Genomic DNA, 24,247 nt, shown 5'->3' on the forward strand with positions numbered 1-24,247 from the left:
GATCTAGCCTGACCCCATCCCATGATCCAGTCTGACCCCTTCCCATGATCTAGCCTGACCACACCCCATGATCTAGCCTGACCCCACCCCATGATCTAGCCTGACCCCTTCCCATGATCTAGCCTGACCCATTCACATGATCTAGCCTGAACCCTTCCCATGATCCACCCTGACCCCACCCCATGATCTAACCTGACCCCTTCCCATGATCTAGCCTGAACCCTTCCCATGATCCACCCTGACCCCACCCCATGATCTAACCTGACCCCACACCCATGATCTAGCCTGACCCCACCCCATGATCTAGCCTGACCCCATCCCATGATCCAGTCTGACCCCTTCCCATGATCTAGCCTGACCACACCCCATGATCTAGCCTGACCCCACCCTATGATCTAGCCTGACCCCTTCCCATGATCTAGCCTGACCCCTTCCCATGATCTAGCCTGACCCCACCCCATGATCTAGCCTGACCCCTTCCCATGATCCAGCCTGACCCCACCCCATGATCTAGCCTGACCCCACCCCATGATCTAGCCTGACCCCACCCCATGATCCAGTCTGACCCCATCCCATGATCTAGCCTGACCCCACCCCATGATCCAGCCTGACCCCACCCCATGATCCAGCCTGACCCCACATCCATGATCTAGCCTGACCCCATCCCATGATCTAGCCTGACCCCACCCCATGATCCAGCCAGACCCCACCCCATGATCTAGCCTGACCACATCTCAGAGGTGCGTCTAAGACGCTGACAGGCCTGTCCTCGCCCAGCGTCAGCCTCGCTCCCACCGTGGCCCACTGTCACCGCCAGTGTACATAATGACACATATTTCAAACGCGGGTACAGCACAGAGGCATAAACACCACGTCAACTTCCACATGTCCTGTCTGTGTGAACCCCAATACCTACAAAACATAACTGTATAATGCAACCCGGGTACAGCACAGAGGCATAAACATCACGTCAACTTCCACATGTCCTGTCTGTGTGAACCCCAATACCTACCATTAAACATAACTGTATAATGCAACCCTTACGTAAAATATCTTTTGAAACTATCCACACATCATCTTGAAAAAAGGATCGAGTGCATGATCCACCCCCACCCACCTCCAATTCGTTGTAAATACTCCAGATCTTTCACCAAGAACACTCAGTGTGTGTGTGTGTGTGTGTGTGTGTGTGTGTGTGTGTAGAGAGAGAGAGAGAGAGAGAGAGAGAGAGAGAGAGAGAGAGTGTGTACTCCAGATGACTAGTGGCCGAATCTCTTCATGGGTTTGGTCCACCCGGGATGACCGACTGGTGGTACTCGAAGTCGCCGCTGATCGTTATCAAGTGGTGGTTCATCATCTTTGTCCCGTGAACGGGTCAGAGCCACCCCCCCCCCCCAAAACCCCTCCCCCCCACACACACACGTGCGCGCGCGCGCGTCCTCTACGGGTGCTCAGCAAGGCCCAGAGCAACACCCAGACTTACGCGAGAAGGTACAAAAAAAATATACAATATTACATAGGTATGTATATATGCGTGTGTGGACGTGTATGTATATACCTGTGTATGGGGGTGGGTTGGGCCATTCTTTCGTCTGTTTCCTTGCGCTACCTCGCTAACGCGGGAGACAGCGACAAAGCAAAATAAATAAATAAATATATATATATATATTACATTTCTCCCCCGTAACAGCCGCCAGGTGACGAGGATTGCCAACCAACTAACCCCATACGACACCCAATCGCCTATTTGGGTGTGGGCGCCTCTGCCCCGCGCCGGGAGCCAAGAGATAGTCGTCTCCAACAAACGAAACTTTTAGGTTTGAATTTGCATGAAACCCGCGCCGGCCGGCCGGGCCGGATCGAGGCTGACGCTGACCAGACGCCGGAGCGACCGCCATCCAGCGCACCGCCACACACACACACACACACACACACACACACACACACAGCCGAAGCCCCCCCCGCTCGTCCACCACACCTTCTCGACATTCTCCAACGCCCGAGATCTCCAGAATAAACCGTGATAATTAAACCATAAATACATCGCATGCACCTCCGAAGAGTCAAATAAGAGTTTGGAAAAAAAATACAAAAAAAAACGCATTACATACGAAGAAATGACGATAACTCCTGGCGACCCAGAGAGAGAGAGAGAGAGATAGAGATAGAGAGAGAGAGAGAGAGAGTGTGTGTGTGTGTGTGTGTGTGTGTGTGTGTGTGTGTGTGTGTGTGCGTTAGTGCGTCACAATGTACCAGGCGCGGGCGGGACTATCAGGCCAGAGATATAACCCCCCCCCTAAACACTGCTATTGTTACCTGATAACCCGACACTCGAGGCAGAGCGGCCAGGGGCGCGTGCCACACAGTGTCGCCTGATAAGGTGCTAATTCCTCTCACTGATTTACAGGAGAGCCCAGCTGAGTGCCCGTTGACTCAGACCGTCGCCTTGGGACCCTACGGTTTATCGCGCCGATAACAAGTGCGGTGGTCCGACGGGCGCAACAACCATCATCGAAGTAAAACTTGTCTCCCTGGGTTGTAGTCATGATGTCCCGACAAAATGGGGTCCTGGGGCAATAATAATACTACTACTACTACAACTAATAATGATAATAATAATAATAATAATAATAATAATAATAATAATAATAATAGTAATAATAATAATAATAACACACACGCAAGTATAATAAATAATATATATATATATATATATATATATATATATATATATATATATATATATATTTTTTTTTTTTTTTCCCCGTATACATATTCGCCATTTCTTGCGTTAGCGAGGTAGTGTCAAGAACAGATGACTGAGCCGTAGAGGGAACATCCTCACTTGGCCCCCTTCTCTTTTCCTTCTTTTGGAAAATTAAAAACTGGAGGGGATTTCCAGCCCCCCCCCCTCCTCTTTTACTTGCCTTCTTCGCACGCAGGGAATACGTGGGAAGTATTCTTTCTCACCTATATATATAACATACTTATTCACCATTTCCCGCGACCAGGACAGAGGAACTGAGCCTTAGAAAAAAAAAAAATCCTCACTTAGCCCCTTTCTCTGTTCCTTTAGTTGGAAAAGTAAAAACTGGAAGGGATGATTTCCATTCCCCCCCGCGCTCTTCAAAGCACACTATATACTTTATACTATCATCAGTTCATCAGCTTCTTCTTACACAGCTCTTCCTACCTTATGAATCTATACCTCACAGTTTAAAATAGCATAAAACTTCAGCCTTATCTAAGGACTTCCAATGTTCTTTCCTTCTTACATATTAGATTATTCATATCAATCTAAGAAAGTCTATACTTGGGTTTACTCTATCATCAAAGAACATTCACCCAGAGGTAAGTTGAAAACATTATGTATGTATATATATATATATATATATATATATATATATATATATATATATATATATATATATATATAATCACTTCTCCAGGACCAACATCTTATGGAATTCTGGTGATTTCCAAGACTGCTTATTAACACATCTCACATTGTACCCACTCCTTCATCTACCCGACCAACCCACCCTCCTCACGACTAATACGGACCTTAAACATTTAACTTCCAACACATCCATCCCTGCTACCATGCATCACCCGAGGCCCACGCCTAGCGTTACTAAAACACCGCTGGTATTACTACCCCACCATCAAATACACCCCCCATCTTTGGCCTCACAGTGACCTCTTTCTCTGCACACAGTCCTCAACGGGCTGAAGAGGTTGAAAAGGAAGGTATAAGTGTCAGGAGTGGAGGGGATAAGGGAAAAGGGGGCGTCGACGAAACAAGAGATGGAAAAGATGGAGTCAAAAGGATTTTGAGCGCACCGAGCCTGACCATGCAGGAGGCGTGCGCGGGATGGAGCGATGTGGTATACAGGGTGAAGGAACGTGTCTTCAAGGGACCGAACTAGGGTTTATGAAGTCGGGCCTGGCTGTGGATAAGGGAGCCGTGGTTTCGGTGCATTACACACGGCAGATGGAGAATGCATGTGGGTGAATGAGGCCTTCTCCTTCGTCTGTAGCCACTATACCGATGGATGCTGACTACGGCCACCGGTCCGGATCACAGGTCGTAAAAGTTTTGTGGCGTGTGTGTGCGTCTACGTCCGTAGCAACGGAGTAGCTGGCGCTCAGTATATGGTTGGAACATCGTGGGCACGAAGGGTCTTGGCATGTGCCGAAACGGTGTTTGTAGTGCTTTAAAGAGGGGATATATATATATATATATATATATATATATATATATATATATATATATATATATATATATTTATATATATACACGAATAAAGTGTATATATATATATATATTTCTTTCGTCTGTTTCCTTGCGCTACCTCGCAAACGCGGGAGACAGCGACAAAGTATAATAATAATATAATAATAATATATATATATATCCCTGGGGATAGGGGAGAAAGAATACTTCCCACGTATTCCCTGCGTGTCGTAGAAGGCGACTAAAAGGGGAGGGAGCGGGGGGCTGGAAATCCTCCCCTCTCAATTTTTTTTAATTTTCCAAAAGAAGGAACAGAGAAGGGGGCCAGGTGAGGATATTCCCTCAGTGGCCCAGTTCTCTGTTCTTAACGCTACCTCGCTGATGCGGGAAATGGCGAATAGTTTGAAAAAAAAAAAAAAAAAAAAAAAAAAAAAAAATATATATATATATATATATATATATATATATATATATATATATATATATATATATATATATTAGAGGTTGTAACTGACACAGAGGAGTAGAGTACAGAGTCATAACCGAAACGTTGACACACGATGGTCATCCTCAGCGGACTGAGTGGAGGAATAATACTGATCCGCTGATTGGTGGGTTCCGGCGCTCTCTTGGCTCCGCCCCTCTCCTCCAGTTCGCGTCAAGATCACAGCCGCTTCCCGTGCGCAGGTGGCGCCACCTGCCACTGAGGAAGGTGGGGGGGGATTCTCCTCCGTCCACTTATAAGACAGAAGTCTCAGAGGTTTCTATGACGTAATCTCTGGTGGGGGTGTGCAGGATCATGGTGAGGAAGGAGAGGTTATGCCAGATGAAGCAGGAGGATCAAGTGGCAGAAGTTTTCGTGGCTGCCGAGTCTACGTGAAGCTCCTGTAGGAGGAGGTGGGTGTGACACGCACCGCGGCTCCTGAAGGAAGTGGCGGCTGACGGTTCGTGCTTGGGATGCAGGTGTGCCAGGGGCGCGGCCGTAGGTCACTTAGTTGTTTACAGCTGCTTCCCGCGAAGGGCGGAGGCGATGCCCCACGCGAGTCCTGCCGCAGGTGGACGTTGGAGTTGAGGCACCACGAGGAAACCCGCCGGGGAAGATGAAACGTCAGGAGCCACGTTAGGACTCCTACTGACGAAGCAGGCGCCCTAAAAGGAAGGCTTGAATCTGGAATCACATGGCCAAGGACTTCAGGTACCGGACTGAAAAACTTGTGTTGGAGGTTGTCAGTTCCCTGACTGCCGTCCGACGGTGAGGCCCAGGTATATAAGAAGCACGAAGGTCAGGTAAGTCATGATAGCGGTCCGTGTGGAGAAGTTATTCCCCAAAGGTGAAATGAAGTCTTCGCCGGCTCTGACCTGACCTCATGCTATTGGGCTCAGGTTAAGGTAATCTGCAGAGGTACTGAAAAAAGGGAGCAAAAGAGAGTTAGGGTGAGCGAGTATGAGTGAAAATCAGGAAGAATAGGATGTGTCGGAGGAAGGTTAAGAGGGTACGTAAAACAAAAGAATAAATGGGAAGAGGGTTGAAGAGGGCAAATGGGGAAGTGGCAGCAGATGGTGAGGAAGTCACGAGGGTATGGAGTAAGTATTGTAAAAGACTGATGAATGTGTTTGATGATATGGTGGTAGATCTAGGGTGTTTTGAGTTGGGGTGGTATGCGAAGGGAGATTTAAGGACAGGGGTTTGGTGAAGAAAAGAAAAGGTGGTGAAAAGTGGCAAGACTGCTGGAGTGAAAGTTACTGCAGTAGAATTTCTTCAGAAAGGGGGTAACTATGTTGTTCACTGGCTAATCAGGATTCACAGTATGTGTATGATTCATGCTGAGGTGTCACAGGATTGTTGAAATGCATGTATAATGCCATTGTATACAGGCATGGGGGATAAAGGTGAGTGTTTAAACTACAGAGGATTCAGTTTGTTGAGTGTACCTGGTAAGCTGTATGGGAGAGCAGTGATTGAGAGGGTGAAGGCATGTACAGAGCATCAGACTGGGGAGGAGCAGTGTAGTCTCAGAGGAGAAAGAGAATGTGTGGATCATGAGAAATACATGGAGAAACAGAAGGATTTATGGGTGGCATTTACGGATCTGAAAAAAGCAAATATTAGGACTGATGACGTTGCCTTGTGAAAGGTTTAAAAAAAAGTACGGTGTGCGGGGGGAAAGCTGCTATAGAAGCAACGAGAAGTTTTTATCAAGAGTGTCAGGCGTGCGTATGGGTTGGAAAAGACCAGAGTGAATTACTCCAGATGAAGGTTTGTGTGCGGCATGGGTGTGTGATGTCACCATGGCTGTTTGGTTTGTTTATGAACGGGGCGGAGAGAGGTAAATGCAAGACAGTTGGAGATAGGAGCTATGTAGGCGATGAGGGGACCTGGCAAGTGACTGCTAATGACACAATACAGGTGGCAGACTCGAATGAGAAACTGCAGAAGTTGGTAAATGAGTTTGGAAGTGTGTGTCAAGGAAGAAGCTGAGAGTAAATGTGAATAAAAGGTTTAGCAAGGTAGAGAGACAGGGTAGATGGGGATGTTAGTTTGAATAGGGAAAAATTGGGCAAAGTGAAGCGTTTTGAATGTCTAGAGAGCAAAAAGCGGCAAATGGATTCATGGGAACGGAAGTTAGTCATAGGGTGGGTGAGGTGGCGAAGGTTCTGGGAGCACTGGAGAATATGTGGAATGAGGTCGTAACCTGAGAAGGTGAACACTATAATCAGAATTCGCAATCACAAATGACGTCATGTCTAGTAGTGAAGATAACAGTAACATAAATACAAGAAATATATATATATATATATATATATATATATATATATATATATATATATATATATATATATATATATATATATATGTGTGTGTGTGTGTGTGCAAGTAAATAACAATCATGTAAATGGTTTACATTCAGGTAAAATAGTTTACACTTAGGGAAAGTATTCATACAGGTAAGTAGCTTATCTTCAGGATATCTTTTTTACATTCTCATTAATCGTCTACATTAAGATTAATAGTTTATTGATGTATTTCATTCTGGTCAATATTGTAAATATTGGTCAATAATTTTTTTTTTTATTTTTTTTTTTTATACTTTGTCGCTGTCTCCCGCGTTTGCGAGGTAGCGCGAGGAAACAGACGAAAGAAATGGCCCAACCCCCATACACACGTACATACACACGTCCACACACGCAAATATACATACCTACACAGCTTTCCATGGTTTACCCCAGACGCTTCACATGCCTTGATTCAATCCACTGACAGCACGTCAACCCCTGTATACCACATCGCTCCAATTCACTCTATTCCTTGCCCTCCTTTCACCCTCCTGCATGTTCAGGCCCCGATCACACAAAATCTTTTTCACTCCATCTTTCCACCTCCAATTTGGTCTCCCTCTTCTCCTCTTTCCCTCCACCTCCGACACATATATCCTCTTGGTCAATCTTTCCTCACTCATTCTCTCCATGTGCCCAAACCATTTCAAAACACCCTCTTCTGCTCTCTCAACCACGCTCTTTTTATTTCCACACATCTCTCTTACCCTTACGTTACTTACTCGATCAAACCACCTCACACCACACATTGTCCTCAAACATCTCATTTCCAGCACATCCATCCTCCTGCGCACAACTCTATCGATAGCCCACGCCTCGCAACCATACAACATTGTTGGAACCACTATTCCTTCAAACATACCCATTTTTGCTTTCCGAGATAATGTTCTCGACTTCCACACATTTTTCAAGGCTCCCAAAATTTTCGCCCCCTCCCCCACCCTATGATCCACTTCCGCTTCCATGGTTCCATCCGCTGACAGATCCACTCCCAGATATCTAAAACACTTCACTTCCTCCAGTTTTTCTCCATTCAAACTCACCTCCCAATTGACTTGACCCTCAACCCTACTGTACCTAATAACCTTGCTCTTATTCACATTTACTCTTAACTTTCTTCTTCCACACACTTTACCAAACTCAGTCACCAGCTTCTGCAGTTTCTCACATGAATCAGCCACCAGCGCTGTATCATCAGCGAACAACAACTGACTCACTTCCCAAGCTCTCTCATCCCCAACAGACTTCATACTTGCCCCTCTTTCCAGGACTCTTGCATTTACCTCCCTAACAACCCCATCCATAAACAAATTAAACAACCATGGAGACATCACACACCCCTGCCGCAAACCTACATTCACTGAGAACCAATCACTTTCCTCTCTTCCTACACGTACACATGCCTTACATCCTCGATAAAAACTTTTCACTGCTTCTAACAACTTGCCTCCCACACCATATATTCTTAATACCTTCCACAGAGCATCTCTATCAACTCTATCATATGCCTTCTCCAGATCCATAAATGCTACATACAAATCCATTTGCTTTTCTAAGTATTTCTCACATACATTCTTCAATGCAAACACCTGATCCACACATCCTCTACCACTTCTGAAACCGCACTGCTCTTCCCCAATCTGATGCTCTGTACATGCCTTCACCCTCTCAATCAATACCCTCCCATATAGTTTACCAGGAATACTCAACAAACTTATACCTCTGTAATTTGAGCACTCACTCTTATCCCCTTTGCCTTTGTACAATGGCACTATGCACGCATTTCGCCAATCCTCAGGCACCTCACCATGAGTCATACATACATTAAATAACCTTACCAACCAGTCAACAATACAGTCACCCCCTTTTTTAATAAATTCCACTGCAATACCATCCAAACCTGCTGCCTTGCCGGCTTTCATCTTCCGCAAAGCTTTTACTACCTCTTCTCTGTTTACCAAATCATTTTCCCTAACCCTCTCACTTTGCACACCACCTCGACCAAAACACCCTATATCTGCCACTCTGTCATCAGACACATTCAACAAACCTTCAAAATACTCATTCCATCTCCTTCTCACATCACCACTACTTGTTATCACCTCCCCATTTACGCCCTTCACTGAAGTTCCCATTTGCTCCCTTGTCTTACGCACCCTATTTACCTCCTTCCAGAACATCTTTTTATTCTCCCTAAAATTTACTGATAGTCTCTCACCCCAACTCTCATTTGCCCTTTTTTTCACCTCTTGCACCTTTCTCTTGACCTCCTGTCTCTTTCTTTTATACTTCTCCCACTCAATTGCATTTTTTCCCTGCAAAAATCGTCCAAATGCCTCTCTCTTCTCTTTCACTAATACTCTTACTTCTTCATCCCACCACTCACTACCCTTTCTAAACATCTAGGTAATGGTTAACATTAAGATAAACAGCTTACATTCAGAGAAATAGTGTACATGACAATAAATAATTCATGTTCAAATAAACTGTTTACAATGTATTCAGGTGAATAATTTACATTTATGAAATAAAACCAGATCACTATTTTACAATGAGCTGTAGAGTCTAAAGTCAGATAAACACTTTTAACTCCAGTACATAGTTTAAAATCAGATAAATAATCCAAATTCGGTAGTAGTCTTCATTCATATACATATTTTACATTCAGGTATTTAGATTAAATATCAGATAAATACCGTACATACAAGTGAATCATTTACATCTAGAAACAAATTTACATTCAGATAAATAGTAAGTCTAAACTCATAAATACTTTACTTCGATACACAGTTTCTAATGAATTGTGAAATTACTGTAGCATTTTAGTCATCTATGTCCCTGATAATAACTATCATGAAATTAAAAGAGAATCACGATTCGAGCGGAAACAAATTATGTTGCTGATGATGCTATTATTAGCGAAAACCTTAGTAATGTTACTTACTCATCAACGATAAGCTTTGCAGCGTTAAAGATGCTACCATTAGCAATTACTCTGGGAATGCTCCTGAAGATGCTATCATTAGCAATTACCTTGGCATTGTTACTGAAGATGCTATTATCAGCGATAATCTTGGCGACGTGCTTACGCGATGGGAAAAAACTGAGATCAACTTTTAGTAAATGTGATGAATGACAGGCAAAGACTGGAATATATTGCTGCTAATACACAAAGGGAAAGTCACTAGGCTCTGGATAAATAAGACTCTGGGGAAAATACGCAAACTAGTTTGGGAGGAGGTAAATGTGTGGAAGCCAAGTATGAGGAGTCGACAATGAGATGGGGTTGGGTGGGTCCGGAGGGATTAGGGTGGAGGAGGTGCCGGGAGAGGTCAGGAGAGGCATGTGCTACAAAGTGTTGGAAGACTGACCTGTAAATATTTTCAATATACAGTCAGCGTTTGCCATGTAGTCATAATTGTTTAGGTGTCCGACCTGTAAATATCTTCGCAGAATTAGGGGGGTCTGATTTGTTCATATTTTCACTAAACGGTCATGGTTTGACCTTTAAATATCGTCATAATGTTAGGGATCTTAAGGGTTTGACCTGTGAATATGTCTCAATCGGTTAACATATTCACTAATACGCTCCGGGTTTGACAATAGCGTCACAAAGTCCAGGATCAGACCTACAAACATCCATGTCACTGGCCTGACCTACAAAATATCGTCTCTCGTCTAACCTGTGCATATATATCACTTGGCCATAAAATCTTTTCGTTGTTAAGTGTAGGTTTAAACTCTGGATACCAGCAGCCGACAGATTTGGATGACGAGTTTCACACTCGGGGGAAACTTATCTTGTGATCTCGCCAAACTTCATCCCGGGGAATAATGAATAATGTAACTAGATTAATGGCTATAGTGTATCCATGACCAAATACTTCCTTTCAAAGCGGGATGCAGTTTGACACTGTCCTGAAACTCAATTCCTCATCTCAATACTAAAAGGTTAACGGCCTCAGATAGGGTTTGGGTGCATTCCCAACTGCTTAAGTTAATCTTTATTGTTAGTTACTGAAGTTACCGTGTATATATATATATATATATATATATATATATATATATATATATATATATATATATATATATATATATTGCATTAAGCTATATCGTGAGCGATTCACCTTTAGCGAAATTGTTCATCAAAAGACATTCACTCCAAAGGACTCCATACTCCCCTGCTTCTGGAAGTAGCGCAACCCTGGAGAGAAGGAGCCTCTGGAAAGAGGACCCTGGTAACACCTGGGCTCTTTCTGAGATAGAAATCCTCTGTCGAACGCAAACAAATGGATGAATGTATGATTTGGGTGAGGGAGGACTTGGGCCTTCAGAATCGTGAATGGGAATCGTAACTGTTAATGTGAACGCAGCCTTACTGATGAATAGTTTGGAGAGTTAGAAATGTATGTTTACCTTTCGTTTAAGCAATGACATTTGATTGTTTTCCATCGTGATTACCAGTAAAATCTTCAGTGATGCCCCCCAATAAAATCAATATTCAATTACCTCCTTCCCATGGTTTCGTCTCGTGCTGTAGTTCACTGTGACTTGTGATGCACAATAAGTTTTTAGAATGGAAAAAGATGCAGTTGTACAACAGAGTAAGTTGACGGTGGTTTTTACATTAATCAGGTAATGACTAATGGCTTGCTAGGGATATTACGAGAAAAAAAAAGGTATATAAATCCAATAGAGAGAAGTAAGGTTAAAGTCAGCTGACACAGTCAGGCGGAGCAGCGCGACGAGTAGGGTGAGAGAGATGTGTTACCTTTATATCACATTTATATCCTCGGCGTCTTCCATTGCTTATTTCCATCTTGGTTTCACACCTGTGTCATATAAATCCTCTGCTTGTTTGACATCGACCATGTCATCGGCAGTAATATGAGAAGGTCTAAAAGATACGTGGTCTTCCGAGTCGCAATGATGAGTTAAGCATCCTCGCAATTTATCTCCCATTAATCTCTCACGATATATTTTGCGACAGATTCTTATTTGCCAGTTTCAGAACCTGCCTGTGACATTTGATTTAATAGGCATGGCTCTCAGATTTTACTAATAGTAGTTATTGCAACTGTGGAGGGCATTAAGATATTATATCTCGCACCACGTCCAATGCGTATCTTTACTTTGTTACACAATTTACATGAGCTTATTTCTTTGTCGGTGCAACATATTATGTCCGTCTTCAAAATCATTCTGTTCCAGAGGGTAAAATTCCAGTTTAGTGCTGCCAATGTTACATTTGGGCCATGAAAGGAAACTGGTTACTTTTGTACAGATAACTGAGAGGGGCAGATGGTAATTTATCAGATTAGCTCCGCATCGTCATTAGCCCTTGGACACTTGAATGATTTTCTTCTACAACTTGAGTGTAGTATCTATATCTATCTATATCTCTGACGCCTATTCCCAACTGTGACTCCCTCAAGGGGGAGGGGAGCCACGACAATAAAGTCTCCATAATTGGTGAACTCCAGCGCCTCTTCTCAAACTTCAGTGCCTCGACCTTAACAGGCTACTGGGAGAGGGCAACTCTAGCACAGTGTTTGTAAAGGCTTCTAAATGATGTTCCTACCGACTACTTACTACCCACTGCTCCCACCACTCTCAGCCAATGCTTCGACCCAGTGCTCCTGCCTAAATGTTCGCAACCACTCCCTCCGTTTGTACTGTATAGAGTATAAAGTGACACTCACAGATCATGATTCAGAGCATTTCATTTTACTGAGCGATATTATGTTAGGTGGTTATAGTAGGTCATAGGAAATGTGGGGCTGATTAAAGTAAAGTTGGCTCTATTAATTTTTTACAAGTGCATTACCTATGAAAACCTCTGCTAATCATCCTGGCAAAGTAAGGTTCATTGTAATGTTCAATATCCTAGTGGAAATCTGCGGAATGTTACGCCCATGCTTGAAAACTGTGTAAATGATGCCAAATGTCAACAATGACAGTGAAGAGCAGGAGCAAATTCATTTAAGTTGGCATATTTCTACAATCATTTCAGAAACTAGGTGACTTGAGGTGAGATTTGCGTGGATCCAAAAGTAATAGTGATGCATAGCTAAATGAAAAATTACTGAGCAACGTCGTTTTTATTTAACAGTAATAAGTAAGCTAATAGTATTGAGGATAATGAAGATCTGGAAAAATGTGATAGTAAAAGTCAATAAAGCATGTCTGGGAATCAACAGAATGTAGAAAAATCTCACCCAACATTCCCAAGCAGCATAGAAATTTCACCTAACATTCCCTAGCAGCCAATATTATGGAACTTATTTGAAAAAATAAGCTTTTTAGTGTTAACTTCATGTATGCATGTACTTGCTGCACATTGTATGCATTCTTGTAGACACAAAAAGAGATTTGTAAGCAGCACATTACTTGACCATGTGGCCTCGTGGAACAGATGAGAATCTCATTAGCATATTTCTCTTACAACATTGAAACTGAAGATATTCTAGGCTGCAAGAGGAAACTAGATTAAGTTTTCACATTTTTTTAATTACTAGAACTGTTCTAGCTACTTTTACTTAAACTGGCACCTCATTTTCCCCACACCTTCATAGCCCTGTATTAATTTCTGAAAAGATTCCAACAGTGAATACAAAGCACACATACATTTGTAGCATCATGAAAGTGACAAAAAAAGTTTGGTTTATTTTTTAGCTGAAGCAATGGAATTTTAAGATGATTAGTGGCTGCTATGGAAAGTTAGGTGCGATTTTCATATGTTCTGTTGATTCACTGTATGAAAATATTCATTAATGTGGAATAAGTGGCTCTTCCCCCCACTTTGTTAACCAGAGTAGAATCAAAAGCCTTCTCTTGTTACACTTTTTTTCAATCATCCTTTTCCATCTGCTGTGATGTTGCTCTTCTTTTTCTGTTCTATAGGTACCATATGACTATACCATTTTACTTAAGCTACTGCATTTGTTATGTCTGCATTTGTCCCAGCCCATAAGACCTGGATTTGTGCACACATATGGCTACTGCTTCCCATAGCATATGTGTGGAGACCAGCCTTAATAAACCATTTTGATATCTTTCCTCCCTCAGCAAAGCTGTGGAATTCTTTTATGTCTTTAGTTTTCCTTTTTCTTATAACCTTTCCACAAGTAAGGTCTACGAGCTTTGGAACTCTCAATTGTCTTGTCTTTCTCAATAACTTATGACCTGGCACATTTCAAATGACAGTTTTCAACTTTCTCAAAAATTTGTAAATACTTTCCCCTGTCTTTTCTTTTTTCATTTAATAAGTCTCTCTATATTTCAGTTAGGGCCTGGCCTTGATATGGACTTTTGTCCATGAGTGGGGCCTTAAAGAAAAAAATCAGATAAACTGTACCTGCATGCTTATTTTTTTTTAATTTATTATCTTCAATTTTCATTCGAGATGGCTATAATAAAGGCATGCTTTTCCTCATGCCATGTTAGGTATTTACTATTTTATAATTGATTTCAAAATTATCCCACAAATTCTGAAATCATATTCTGTGGAGTACACACAAAAATAGGCGAGTTACACAACACCAAAATCTTATTTAAAACAAATTTGACATTACTTTAGCCTGCAACAGTTTAATGAGTGTGAACCTCTCCATGTTAAAATCTTTTCCTTTTTAAAATCTCCTTAGATGAAAATCTGGGATATTTCAGATGATCTTTACCTTTCTAAAATCTCCCCTAATGAAAATTAGGGACATTTCAGATAATCTTGTCCTATTCAAAATCTCCCCTAATGAAAATTAGGGATATTTCTGATAAAGATCATAAATTTTTTTCTGCATTTCTATTGTTATTAATTCTTTTATTTTCTTTATTTCCATGATCCTGAGATTCAATCTCTCTCTCTCTCTCTCTCTCTCTCTCTCTCTCTCTCTCTCTCTCTCTCTCTCTCTCTCTCTCTCTCTCCCTCTCTCTCTAAAAAAAAAAAAAAAAAAAAAAAAAAAAAAAAGCTTGAGCCTAGACCATTAATGTGTGAAAATTGGCATTTGCATAGCCTTTGTTGACAGGGCCATATACTTTTTTCTGGTTATGTACAATTCTAATATCCATGTCTGCTTTCAGACATGTTTCATCATCTGTTTAATGTATATAGGCCCATCCAACTACTGTTCTCGCAACATGGTTACCAGCTTCATGTGGATGTAAATGAATACAGGCCTCAGAAGGAGTTTCATTTGCACATGCCTTTTCATGCTTTTTTGTACCCCAATGCAGCAAGCATTATGATTTCATTTAATATGACATTGTACCCCAATGCAGCAAGCATTATGATTTCATTTAATATGACAATGAAAATAACGTAAGCATGCATATACATAACATTTGTAGAATATATGACCAAATAGTATGGTTGGTTCCTTTCAAATCAAATAAAGCAAATGACTAACCATGTAATGAAGCTTTTTTTCCCCATGCACTGCAATCCTTTTAGGCAAGTTCTCACTTAGACCTGGAAATAAGTTTAGATTGGAAACAAAGAAAAAATAATTCTAGAAGCATAAGGTGGCCCCTGAACCCCCAGTCTATAGGTGTTTGTTCCTAGTAAAAGTGTTCTGAGATTTTGGTAAATGCTTACTTAAGGAATCCAGTGAAAATATTATCAATGAAAAATGTTACTGAATTCACCTGCTCAAGGTTACACTACAAGTGAAAAGTCACTTCTGGCAAGGCTGTATTGTAACACTGTGACTATGATCTTGTCAAAGAAATTGACATTCCAAAGGGGTCTACATATGCTTCCCTGCTACTGGAAGTAGCATAGCCTAGGGCTGAAGGAGCCTTTAGAAAAGTTCTGGGTGTATCAATGTAACTTTTATAGAAACTGGTTGTGGGGTAATTATAAATGCTTAAGCTGGTGTCAATGAACATCATATTATTTACCCCAGACATTTCACATGCCCTGGTTCAGTCCACTGATAGCATGTTGACCCTGGTATACGACATTGTTTCAATTCAATCTATTCCTTGCACACCTTTCACCCTCCTGCATGTTCAGGCCCCAATCACTCAAAATCTTTTTCACTCCATCTTTCCACCTCCAATTTGGTCTCCCACTTCTCGTTCCTGCCACCTCGGACACATATATCCTCTTTGTCAATCTTTCCTCACTCATTCTCTCCATGTGGCCAAACCACTTCAAAACACCCTCTTCTGCTCTCTCAACCACACTCTTTTTATTACCACACATCTCTCTTACCCTTTCATTACTTACTCGATCAAACCACCTCACACCACATATTGTCCTCAAACATCTCATTTCCAGCACATCCACCCTCCTCCGCACAACTCTATCTATAGCGCACGCCTTGCAATCATATAACATTGTTGGAACCACTATTCCTTCAAACATACCCATTTTTGCTTTCCATTTAAACATATGTGCCATCTCAGCAAACAATAAAAATATGTGAAATCTAATGTATGAAAACCTTATTTTAAACATCAGACACTGGATTTTTTCTTTTTTGTGGGGACTGGGTAGAGTGAAGGTTGCCAGGGAAGACTTGGAGGATTGTGATAAGACATGGAAAATAATAAAAAAAATTAGAATCAAGAGAAATAAACTGGGATGACAGAAACAGAAAGAGCACAGTGAGAGCTGTTAAAAACAAACCAAATGAAAGAATAAGCCAGGAGAAGAGTAGGAATAGTCATTTTAACATAAATGAAAAAAATAAACTGGAAACATGAATAAAAAAAATTCTAACAGTTACAGATGAAACTAGCAAAAAAAAATCTTTTTTAACCAAAAATCTAAAACAATTCTTTTCAGATTAGTAAAAATGACAAACATACACACACACTGAAATGACAGAAACAAAAGTAATCCATGGAAAATCTTCAGTATGAATATACAAAGTTTAATTACAAGTTATTCCCAAATTAAAACCAAAAATTATATCACTAAGTGTACAAGTGATAATAATATTATGTCAATTGTATGGAAATGAAGATGATGGAGATAAAAAAAATGAAGCAGGTTTAGAAGGCTATGAGACCTTTAATGCCTAAGGAGACAAAACAACGAGAGGGTGTAGCAGTATTTGCAGCAATAAGTTTAAGGGCAGTTAGATGAAATTACCTAAAAAAAAAATGGAGATAATGAAATTATCTCAAAAAATAAATGGAAATCAACAGCAATATGCATACTAACCTTGACCACAATTAACATATGACATATAGACCACCAGGGACTATGAAGGCAGATTTCAGTAAAGTACTGAAAATATGAAGGATATAAATTGTCAAGAAACAACAATAACGTGGTGAGATGACTTTAATTTTAACTATATTGAATGGGAAAACTGTAGGTCAAATTGTGACTGCAAATGTGAATTCAAACAGAACAAAGTCTTGGCAGATGACAGAGTAGTTAAGTAAATCAATGGTCATATGTGAGACATTCAATCTATGAAAGGTTATACTCAAACCAACTAAAGGCAACACCACTAAAATTTTTTACAAATGACATAGCACTCATAATGGACACTGAAGTCACTAAAATGAGTATCTCAAACCTTATCACAGAAGTGTCAACTAATTCAAAAATAGAAATAGGCAGTCCAGTTGGAATTTGATAGAGAAGACATATTTATTTCATTTATTTTGCTTTGTCGCTGTCTCCCGCGTTAGTGAGGTAGCGCAAGGAAACACACGAAAGAATGGCCCAACCCACCCACATACACATGTATATATATATATACACATCCACACATGCAAAATATACATATATATATATAATTTAAAAACAATTTCAATTATTACCCCGACAAAATAAAATCGAACAGAGCGAATAATCTAATAACTACTACAAACTGAAATGAAGTTCTTAATAGCAGTAATGCTAAAACAGGTAGAGCTGTTTTCTACCAGTGCAAAACTCAAATGATTATAAAATATGAAAATATGAAAATATGAAAAGAAAGATACTGGGAGAAAACAGAAGAATGGAACATAAATAAAGAAAAGACAAAGGTTTGCATCAGGCAGAGATAAAGTTCATCTAATAGAGGAGAAAATAAATGCCAACAGAAAAATGAAGTGATAAAGCAGAGAACAAAGATTAAATGAACAAAAAGGAATTCAAAGTATGGACCTGAATCCAAAGGTCCTATTGCACATATGAACAAAGAACAAAAACTTAGATAATGGAATTTTTTTAAAGTAGGTGATAGTTAAGTGAATTAACAAAATATTAAATAAGTATTTAGTACAAAAGAGAATGTAGAGGCTGATGACGATGTATTAAATGACTATGTTGAACATGCACATACAGACTTTGATTAATCAATAAAGAAATAAGGTGCCAAAAAGAGTGGCTTTATCAGTTTGGGGGTTGGCTATGGATTGATAAGATAGGAAAAGAGTTGGAAAGATTCTATTACATTAGTTGGATGAAGAGTGCTTGGTTAATTAAGGACCAAAAAGATATATCAGCTGAAGTCCAGTCAACACACTTCCAAGCAGTAATGAAGTTGGAATGAACTTTGCAGGAAGGGAAAAGTTTCTAAGTGTGATGTGCTATGTTTTTGATGTGACAAGCACCAGAGTAAGAGCAATCAAGCATAATCAGGGGATAAAGACATAGTAGAAGGGAAATAGACACTTAGTCCTATCAAAAATGTCCTATGCCATGCAGTCAACACAACTGGGGGCATCCAGACTGGTAAACAGTACTGGTCTCAAGAAATTCAGTTTAAAAAATCCGCACAAGGAAAGCCACTGAGCCCTACCAAAATGTCAAAGTTCGTATTTCAAGGGTGTATAGGGGTGGACATGCCTCTCTTGTCTTTCTCAATAACTATGATCTAACACATTTCAAAAGACAGGTTTTTTTTTAACGTTCTCAAAAATGTGTATATACTTTCCGTCTTTTCGTTTTCCGTTTCATAATTCTCTCTGTATTTCAAATAAGGCCCGGCCTTGATTTGGATTTTTGTCTGTGACTGGAGCCATCAACATAAAAAAAAGAAGGAAACAACAGAAATAAGAATGTGATCTGAAGTCCATAAGGGGACATAAATAGTCCATTTACTATGAGAGGGCATTTACTATTAGAGGGTTTAAAGATAAAAAAGAGTGAGTGTATTGGAAGGGTGGTCATGACAAACAGAAACTTTCGAATGTTTAATTAGTCGTCCCCACCATGATGGAGGGAAAAAGAGAAGGCCTAACTCTATTCCAAAAAGAAGAGCCATTTTTTGCAGTGTACATTAAAATCCCTTGCATAGATGATTGCAGCACATGGCTGTGAAGACAGCAATGCCTCATTGCAGGTAGTCAAATAGTTGAGAGTTAGGGAAAAACATACCAAACATAAAAGCTAAGTTTTAAAAGTAAAGTTTTAGAGGGCCAATGTAGATGTATAATAGCAAGGTTGAAAATACAGGAAGAAGGGGTGGACCTTAAAAGGTATAGCCAAATACAGTGACTGAGTTGTTTAGGGTTAGACATATTTCAGCTAAAAGTAAGATGCATAATTGTGTCGTGCATTAGATGTGCAAAGTTTATGAATTTTAAGGAAATACTGTCTTTTGGCAGTGCTCTTTTAAGTACTGTACTGTTCTTGTCTGTATCAGTCCTTATCTACACATGTAGACAATAAACTATTGTTTTAACATCACTCATGGTCACAGTATCTAGCACTGTTGATATTTATAGTGGCTGTCACAAGTAATTTGTTAATCACAGAGCTACACTGCTGCAGGTAAGAAAAAATCAAAATCAGGATTTTTATATTGCTGTATTAACATGTGCAAAAAAGTAAAACATATCAGTAAAAACACATATTCAAACCAAACTGGAAGGAAACTAAGGACACACATCAAGGGAGCCTACTTCAAATGTGTTAAGGTTAGCAATGGTGTGATGCAGGACCTGAATATGGTTGCAAAAGATTGTAGGGTTATGGGGGAGGTAAAGGAATGATGAAGATTGCATCAATTTACAAGGAGTCCTGATATATAATAGATGAAAATCAACCAGAGTAAATGGTCAGATGGAACAGTAAGAGAAAACCTCAAAATTAATATTATATAGCAGGAATTAAGCTGCAAGGAAATCTGTGGAAGGACTTGGAGGTCTTGTTGTCATTGCAGCTCCACCTCATATGATGAGGTCATGCACCTTACATGCCATATATATATATATGGGGAGGTGATAACAAGTAGTGGTGATGTGAGGAGGAGATGGAGTGAGTATTTTGAAGGTTTGTTGAATGTATTTGATGATAGAGTGGCAGATATAGGGTGTTTTGGTCGAGGTGGTGTGCAAAGTGAGAGGGTTAGGGAGAATGATTTGGTAAACAGAGAAGAGGTAGTAAAAGCTTTGAGGAAGATGAAAGCCGGCAAGGCAGTGGGCTTGGATGGTATTGCAGTGGAATTTATTAAAAAAAAAATGGGGGTGACTGTTTTTTTGACTGGTTGGTAAGGTTATTTAATGTATGTATGACTCATGGTGAGGTGCCTGAGGATTGGCGGAATGCTTGCATAGTGCCACTGTACGAAGACAAAGGGGATAAAAGTGAGTGCTCAAATTACAGAGGTACAAGTTTGTTGAGTATTCCTGGGAAATTATGTGGGAGGGTATTGATTGAGAGGGTGAAGGCATGTACAGAGCATCAGATTGGGGAAGAGCAGTGTGGTTTCAGAAGTGGTAGAGGATGTGTGGATCAGGTGTTTGCTTTGAAGAATGTATGTGAGAAATATTTAGAAAAGCAAATGGATTTGTCTGTAGCATTTATGGATCTGGAGAAGGCATATGATAGAGTTGATAGAGATGCTCTGTGGAAGATATTAAGAATATATGGTGTGGGAGGCAAGTTGTTAGAAGCAGTGAAAATTTTTACCAAGGATGTAAGGGAGGTGTACGAGTAGGAAGAGAGTAGAGTGATGGGTTCCAGTGAAGGTCAGGCTGCAGCAGGGGTGTGTGATGTCCCCATGGTTTTTTACTTTAATTAGTTTATGGATGGGGGTGGTTAGAGAGGTGAATGCAGGAGTTTTGGAGAGAGGGGCAAGTATGCAGTCTGTTGGCGATGAGAGGGCCTGGGAAATGAGTCAGTTGTTCACCAATGATACAGAACCGGTGGATGATTCAAGTGAGAAACCGCAGATATTGGTGACTGAGTTTGGAAAAGTGTGATAGGAGAAAGTTGAGAGGACATGTGAATAAGAGCAAGGTTATTATTAGGTTCAGTAGGGTTGAGGGACAAGTTAATTGGGACGTACGTTTGAATGGACAACTGGAGGAAGTGAAGTGTTTTAGATATTCCTGAAGATATGAAATATCAAGTGTTCAAATCTTCATGATTCATTTTCCTTGTGGCTTCCAGCATATCTACATCTTTATATATATAGTATTTGTTACATATTCATAATAGTCTCTGTGTTATATCATGCCCAGAAACATGGTTGTACTGTCCTCCTCAGCATTTTGATAGGTGCTGACCAGCCAAGTGCAATAAATATGGTAAAGGTACTTGGAAACATTGTCTGATTTGCCGGATATTGTATTGTAACCCACTACTCCCTCCTTAACATATGTGGAATTTTTTAAAGCAATGAATGATATATGTGAGGGAGGTATTAAAGGACCCTAGGGATAAGAGGAGACTCTTTTGCCATGGCCACCCCTTGATGGAAGTTCCTGGAGGGAACAGGTTTTAAGAGATATAGACAAATAAACAGATGGACAGGCAGGCTGTAAAGGGCACACTTAGGCAACTATTAGAGGCATATCAAACATTAGCAGTCACTAGATTAAGGACATGGATAGAAAATGTTCAACAAATTATACACAGCAAAAACTAGAATATGCTACTCAAGATTGGTTAGTCCACGTTCAGAATCATATAGAAATGATAGGAAAGGTGCAGAAGAGGTGGTTAGTCCACATAAAGAATCATACAGAAATGATAGGAAAGGTGCAGAAGAGGGCAACACAGATGGTAACAGAATTTTAAAAGATGAGCTACAGTGCAAGGTTAAAAGCCATGAATTTGTAACTTATGGTCACAAGAAGAGTAAGGGGTGACTATTATAACCCTCAACTTTCTTAACCACTTTGAGGGTGCTTTAAACAAAACAAACAGTTCTTTGAAAGATGCAAAGGCAGAGCAACCAGAGGCTATAATGAGGAACTAACCAAGAAACCCACTTGAAAAGATGTAAAGAAATACTCTACTCTCATAGCATCAGCAAAATGGACTAATGAAAGAAGCTAAGTGATGAAATTTGAAATGATGATTGTATATAAAGTTAAAAAAGTTGTTTAACTGTTGAGAAGGTTCAAAAGATAAAGCCAAGTACAAAACTCTGTTTTGTACAAATGCAGCAGAACCTCTTAATGATAATTCAATCCCAATCATGTCATTACTGAAAGGATTTCATTATTGAGAGGGACTGGCTTATCAAATACAACCTCTGTTACCAAATGTCTTTGCTATTTCCCTTGGAATATTGAATGCATATGGTATCAGACTTTTCATCAAATAAGTATGTAATACATGAATAGGGCTTCATCTACAATAGTCTAAAAACGTACATCTTAAATTTCTCAATATATCAAAACATTAGAAATACAACAGAAGTTGGCACAAAGTACTTAGTCCACCCTACTTTAAAATTCTTTACTTGCAAAAATATAAAGTATTATTACTGTATTAGCTCTGTTGATGATGTTGCTGAACTGATGACAATGGGGGATGATTGAAGGTCCTACCGCAAGTTCCTCCACACCTACAGCAGGATAGTGGATGATTATTAATCATCTAAGATAGCTTCTATGATATCTAAATTTCTTTCTTCTTTCTCACAGTGATGCTTTTGTTAAAGTGACTCCTTTCCAGAAGCTGTCATCATCACTACCCTCAGCATTTTCAGTTTTCAGTTCATACGATACACTACAGAGCAAAAGCAGTACTGGGTATATATACAGTTCTGCAGGTGTACACACATGCACACATTAAATGTAATAACAAACTTAAAGAAATATAGTCTTAGAATAGGGTATTTGAGGTTATCATTCATACATAGTATCCCTGGATATCACAAATGTCAAAGTGAAAGGGTTAAGTTTCTAAACCTGTATGAAGATGTTTACAATGAACAGTTCTTCAAAAGATGCATAGACAGTGCAACCAAAAGCTATATTAAGAAGCAAGAAATTTGTTAGAAGACATTTTACGAAAGTAGAATGAGTTCAACAGATGCAGTTCCATGATCGTACAACTCTCTCCCTGTACTGTAAAAATAATTACATATACCAGAGCAAAACAGAAATCTTAAGAAACAAATTAGAATGGATGTTTTAAAGATCATTCTATAGTAATCTATAGGTAAATGAAATAATGGGGCAAAAAGTGTTAAAACAAGTAGGATGTTGTATGACAGCAATGAAAGGGTAAGCAGTATAGCCCATGTCTTAAGATATCCCCCTGTACTGCACAAACAGATAACGTACACACAGGTCAATTATCATAAACCTCTCTTCAGGTTCAAGTGATGAGCCAGGATCAGTGGTAGCAACAGTATTGGATATTGATTTCATCTGCATACTGCTAGAATCACTGATCATGTCACTGACTGAACCTTCCACACCAAAATGCAATACTGGACAAAAGTTTGTACATCTCAAGCTTGGACAAGCCTGTTTGAATGTCAACAACACTGATGTGGAAATAAATCTGCAACTTTGGGCACAAGCAGCTGAGTGCTACAAGGTGAGAATGTTGAATGTATCATGCTGGTCATTGCTTCAAAAGACATTTTCTTTTGTTTCAAATGAAAGACGTTAAATACTCTTTCAAAGTCTTGTTATAACTCTGAATTCCTTTACAAAGCCTAGTCACTATGCATTATAATGTGTCAATGGTCCTCAGGCAGCCTTTGTTATCTTCTGTCAGATGCTAATGCAAGTAACATGTGTCAGCTTCATGGAAGGCTTATATACTATTGTATTTTTGTTGTATTCTTTATGGCATTCCCTCAACAGTTCGATGGGGTTGCTAGATGTTCTGTGACTTAGGCTTTGATGTCTCATGCCCAAAAATGGCTTAGCTTATATTACTTAAATTTGGTGTTTTTTCATTCACTATTCAGCAAAACATGTTGCTTTCAATATCTGTAGAGCATCAACATGACTTCTAATGAAGGTATTAGA

At 40.0% G+C, this 24,247-nt stretch overlaps 2 protein-coding genes across 2 annotated transcripts in view; one reads left to right on the forward strand and one right to left on the reverse strand.

Moving 5' to 3' along the window:
• The window catches only part of LOC139756380 (uncharacterized), a 127,445-nt gene that overhangs the window by 69,103 nt on the left and 34,095 nt on the right, over window positions 1-24,247 (reverse strand). The window lies entirely within an intron of this gene.
• LOC139756382 (heparan-alpha-glucosaminide N-acetyltransferase-like) overlaps window positions 11,543-24,247 on the forward strand; it is a 42,505-nt gene continuing 29,800 nt past the window's right edge. The window contains 2 exon segments of the mRNA XM_071675779.1: window positions 11,543-11,676; window positions 23,581-23,807. Coding sequence (XP_071531880.1) covers window positions 11,649-11,676; window positions 23,581-23,807 — 255 coding nt within the window. The 5' untranslated portion in view covers window positions 11,543-11,648.

Source organism: Panulirus ornatus, chromosome 21 (assembly GCF_036320965.1).
Source record: "Panulirus ornatus isolate Po-2019 chromosome 21, ASM3632096v1, whole genome shotgun sequence".
Lineage (NCBI taxonomy): Eukaryota > Metazoa > Arthropoda > Malacostraca > Decapoda > Palinuridae > Panulirus > Panulirus ornatus.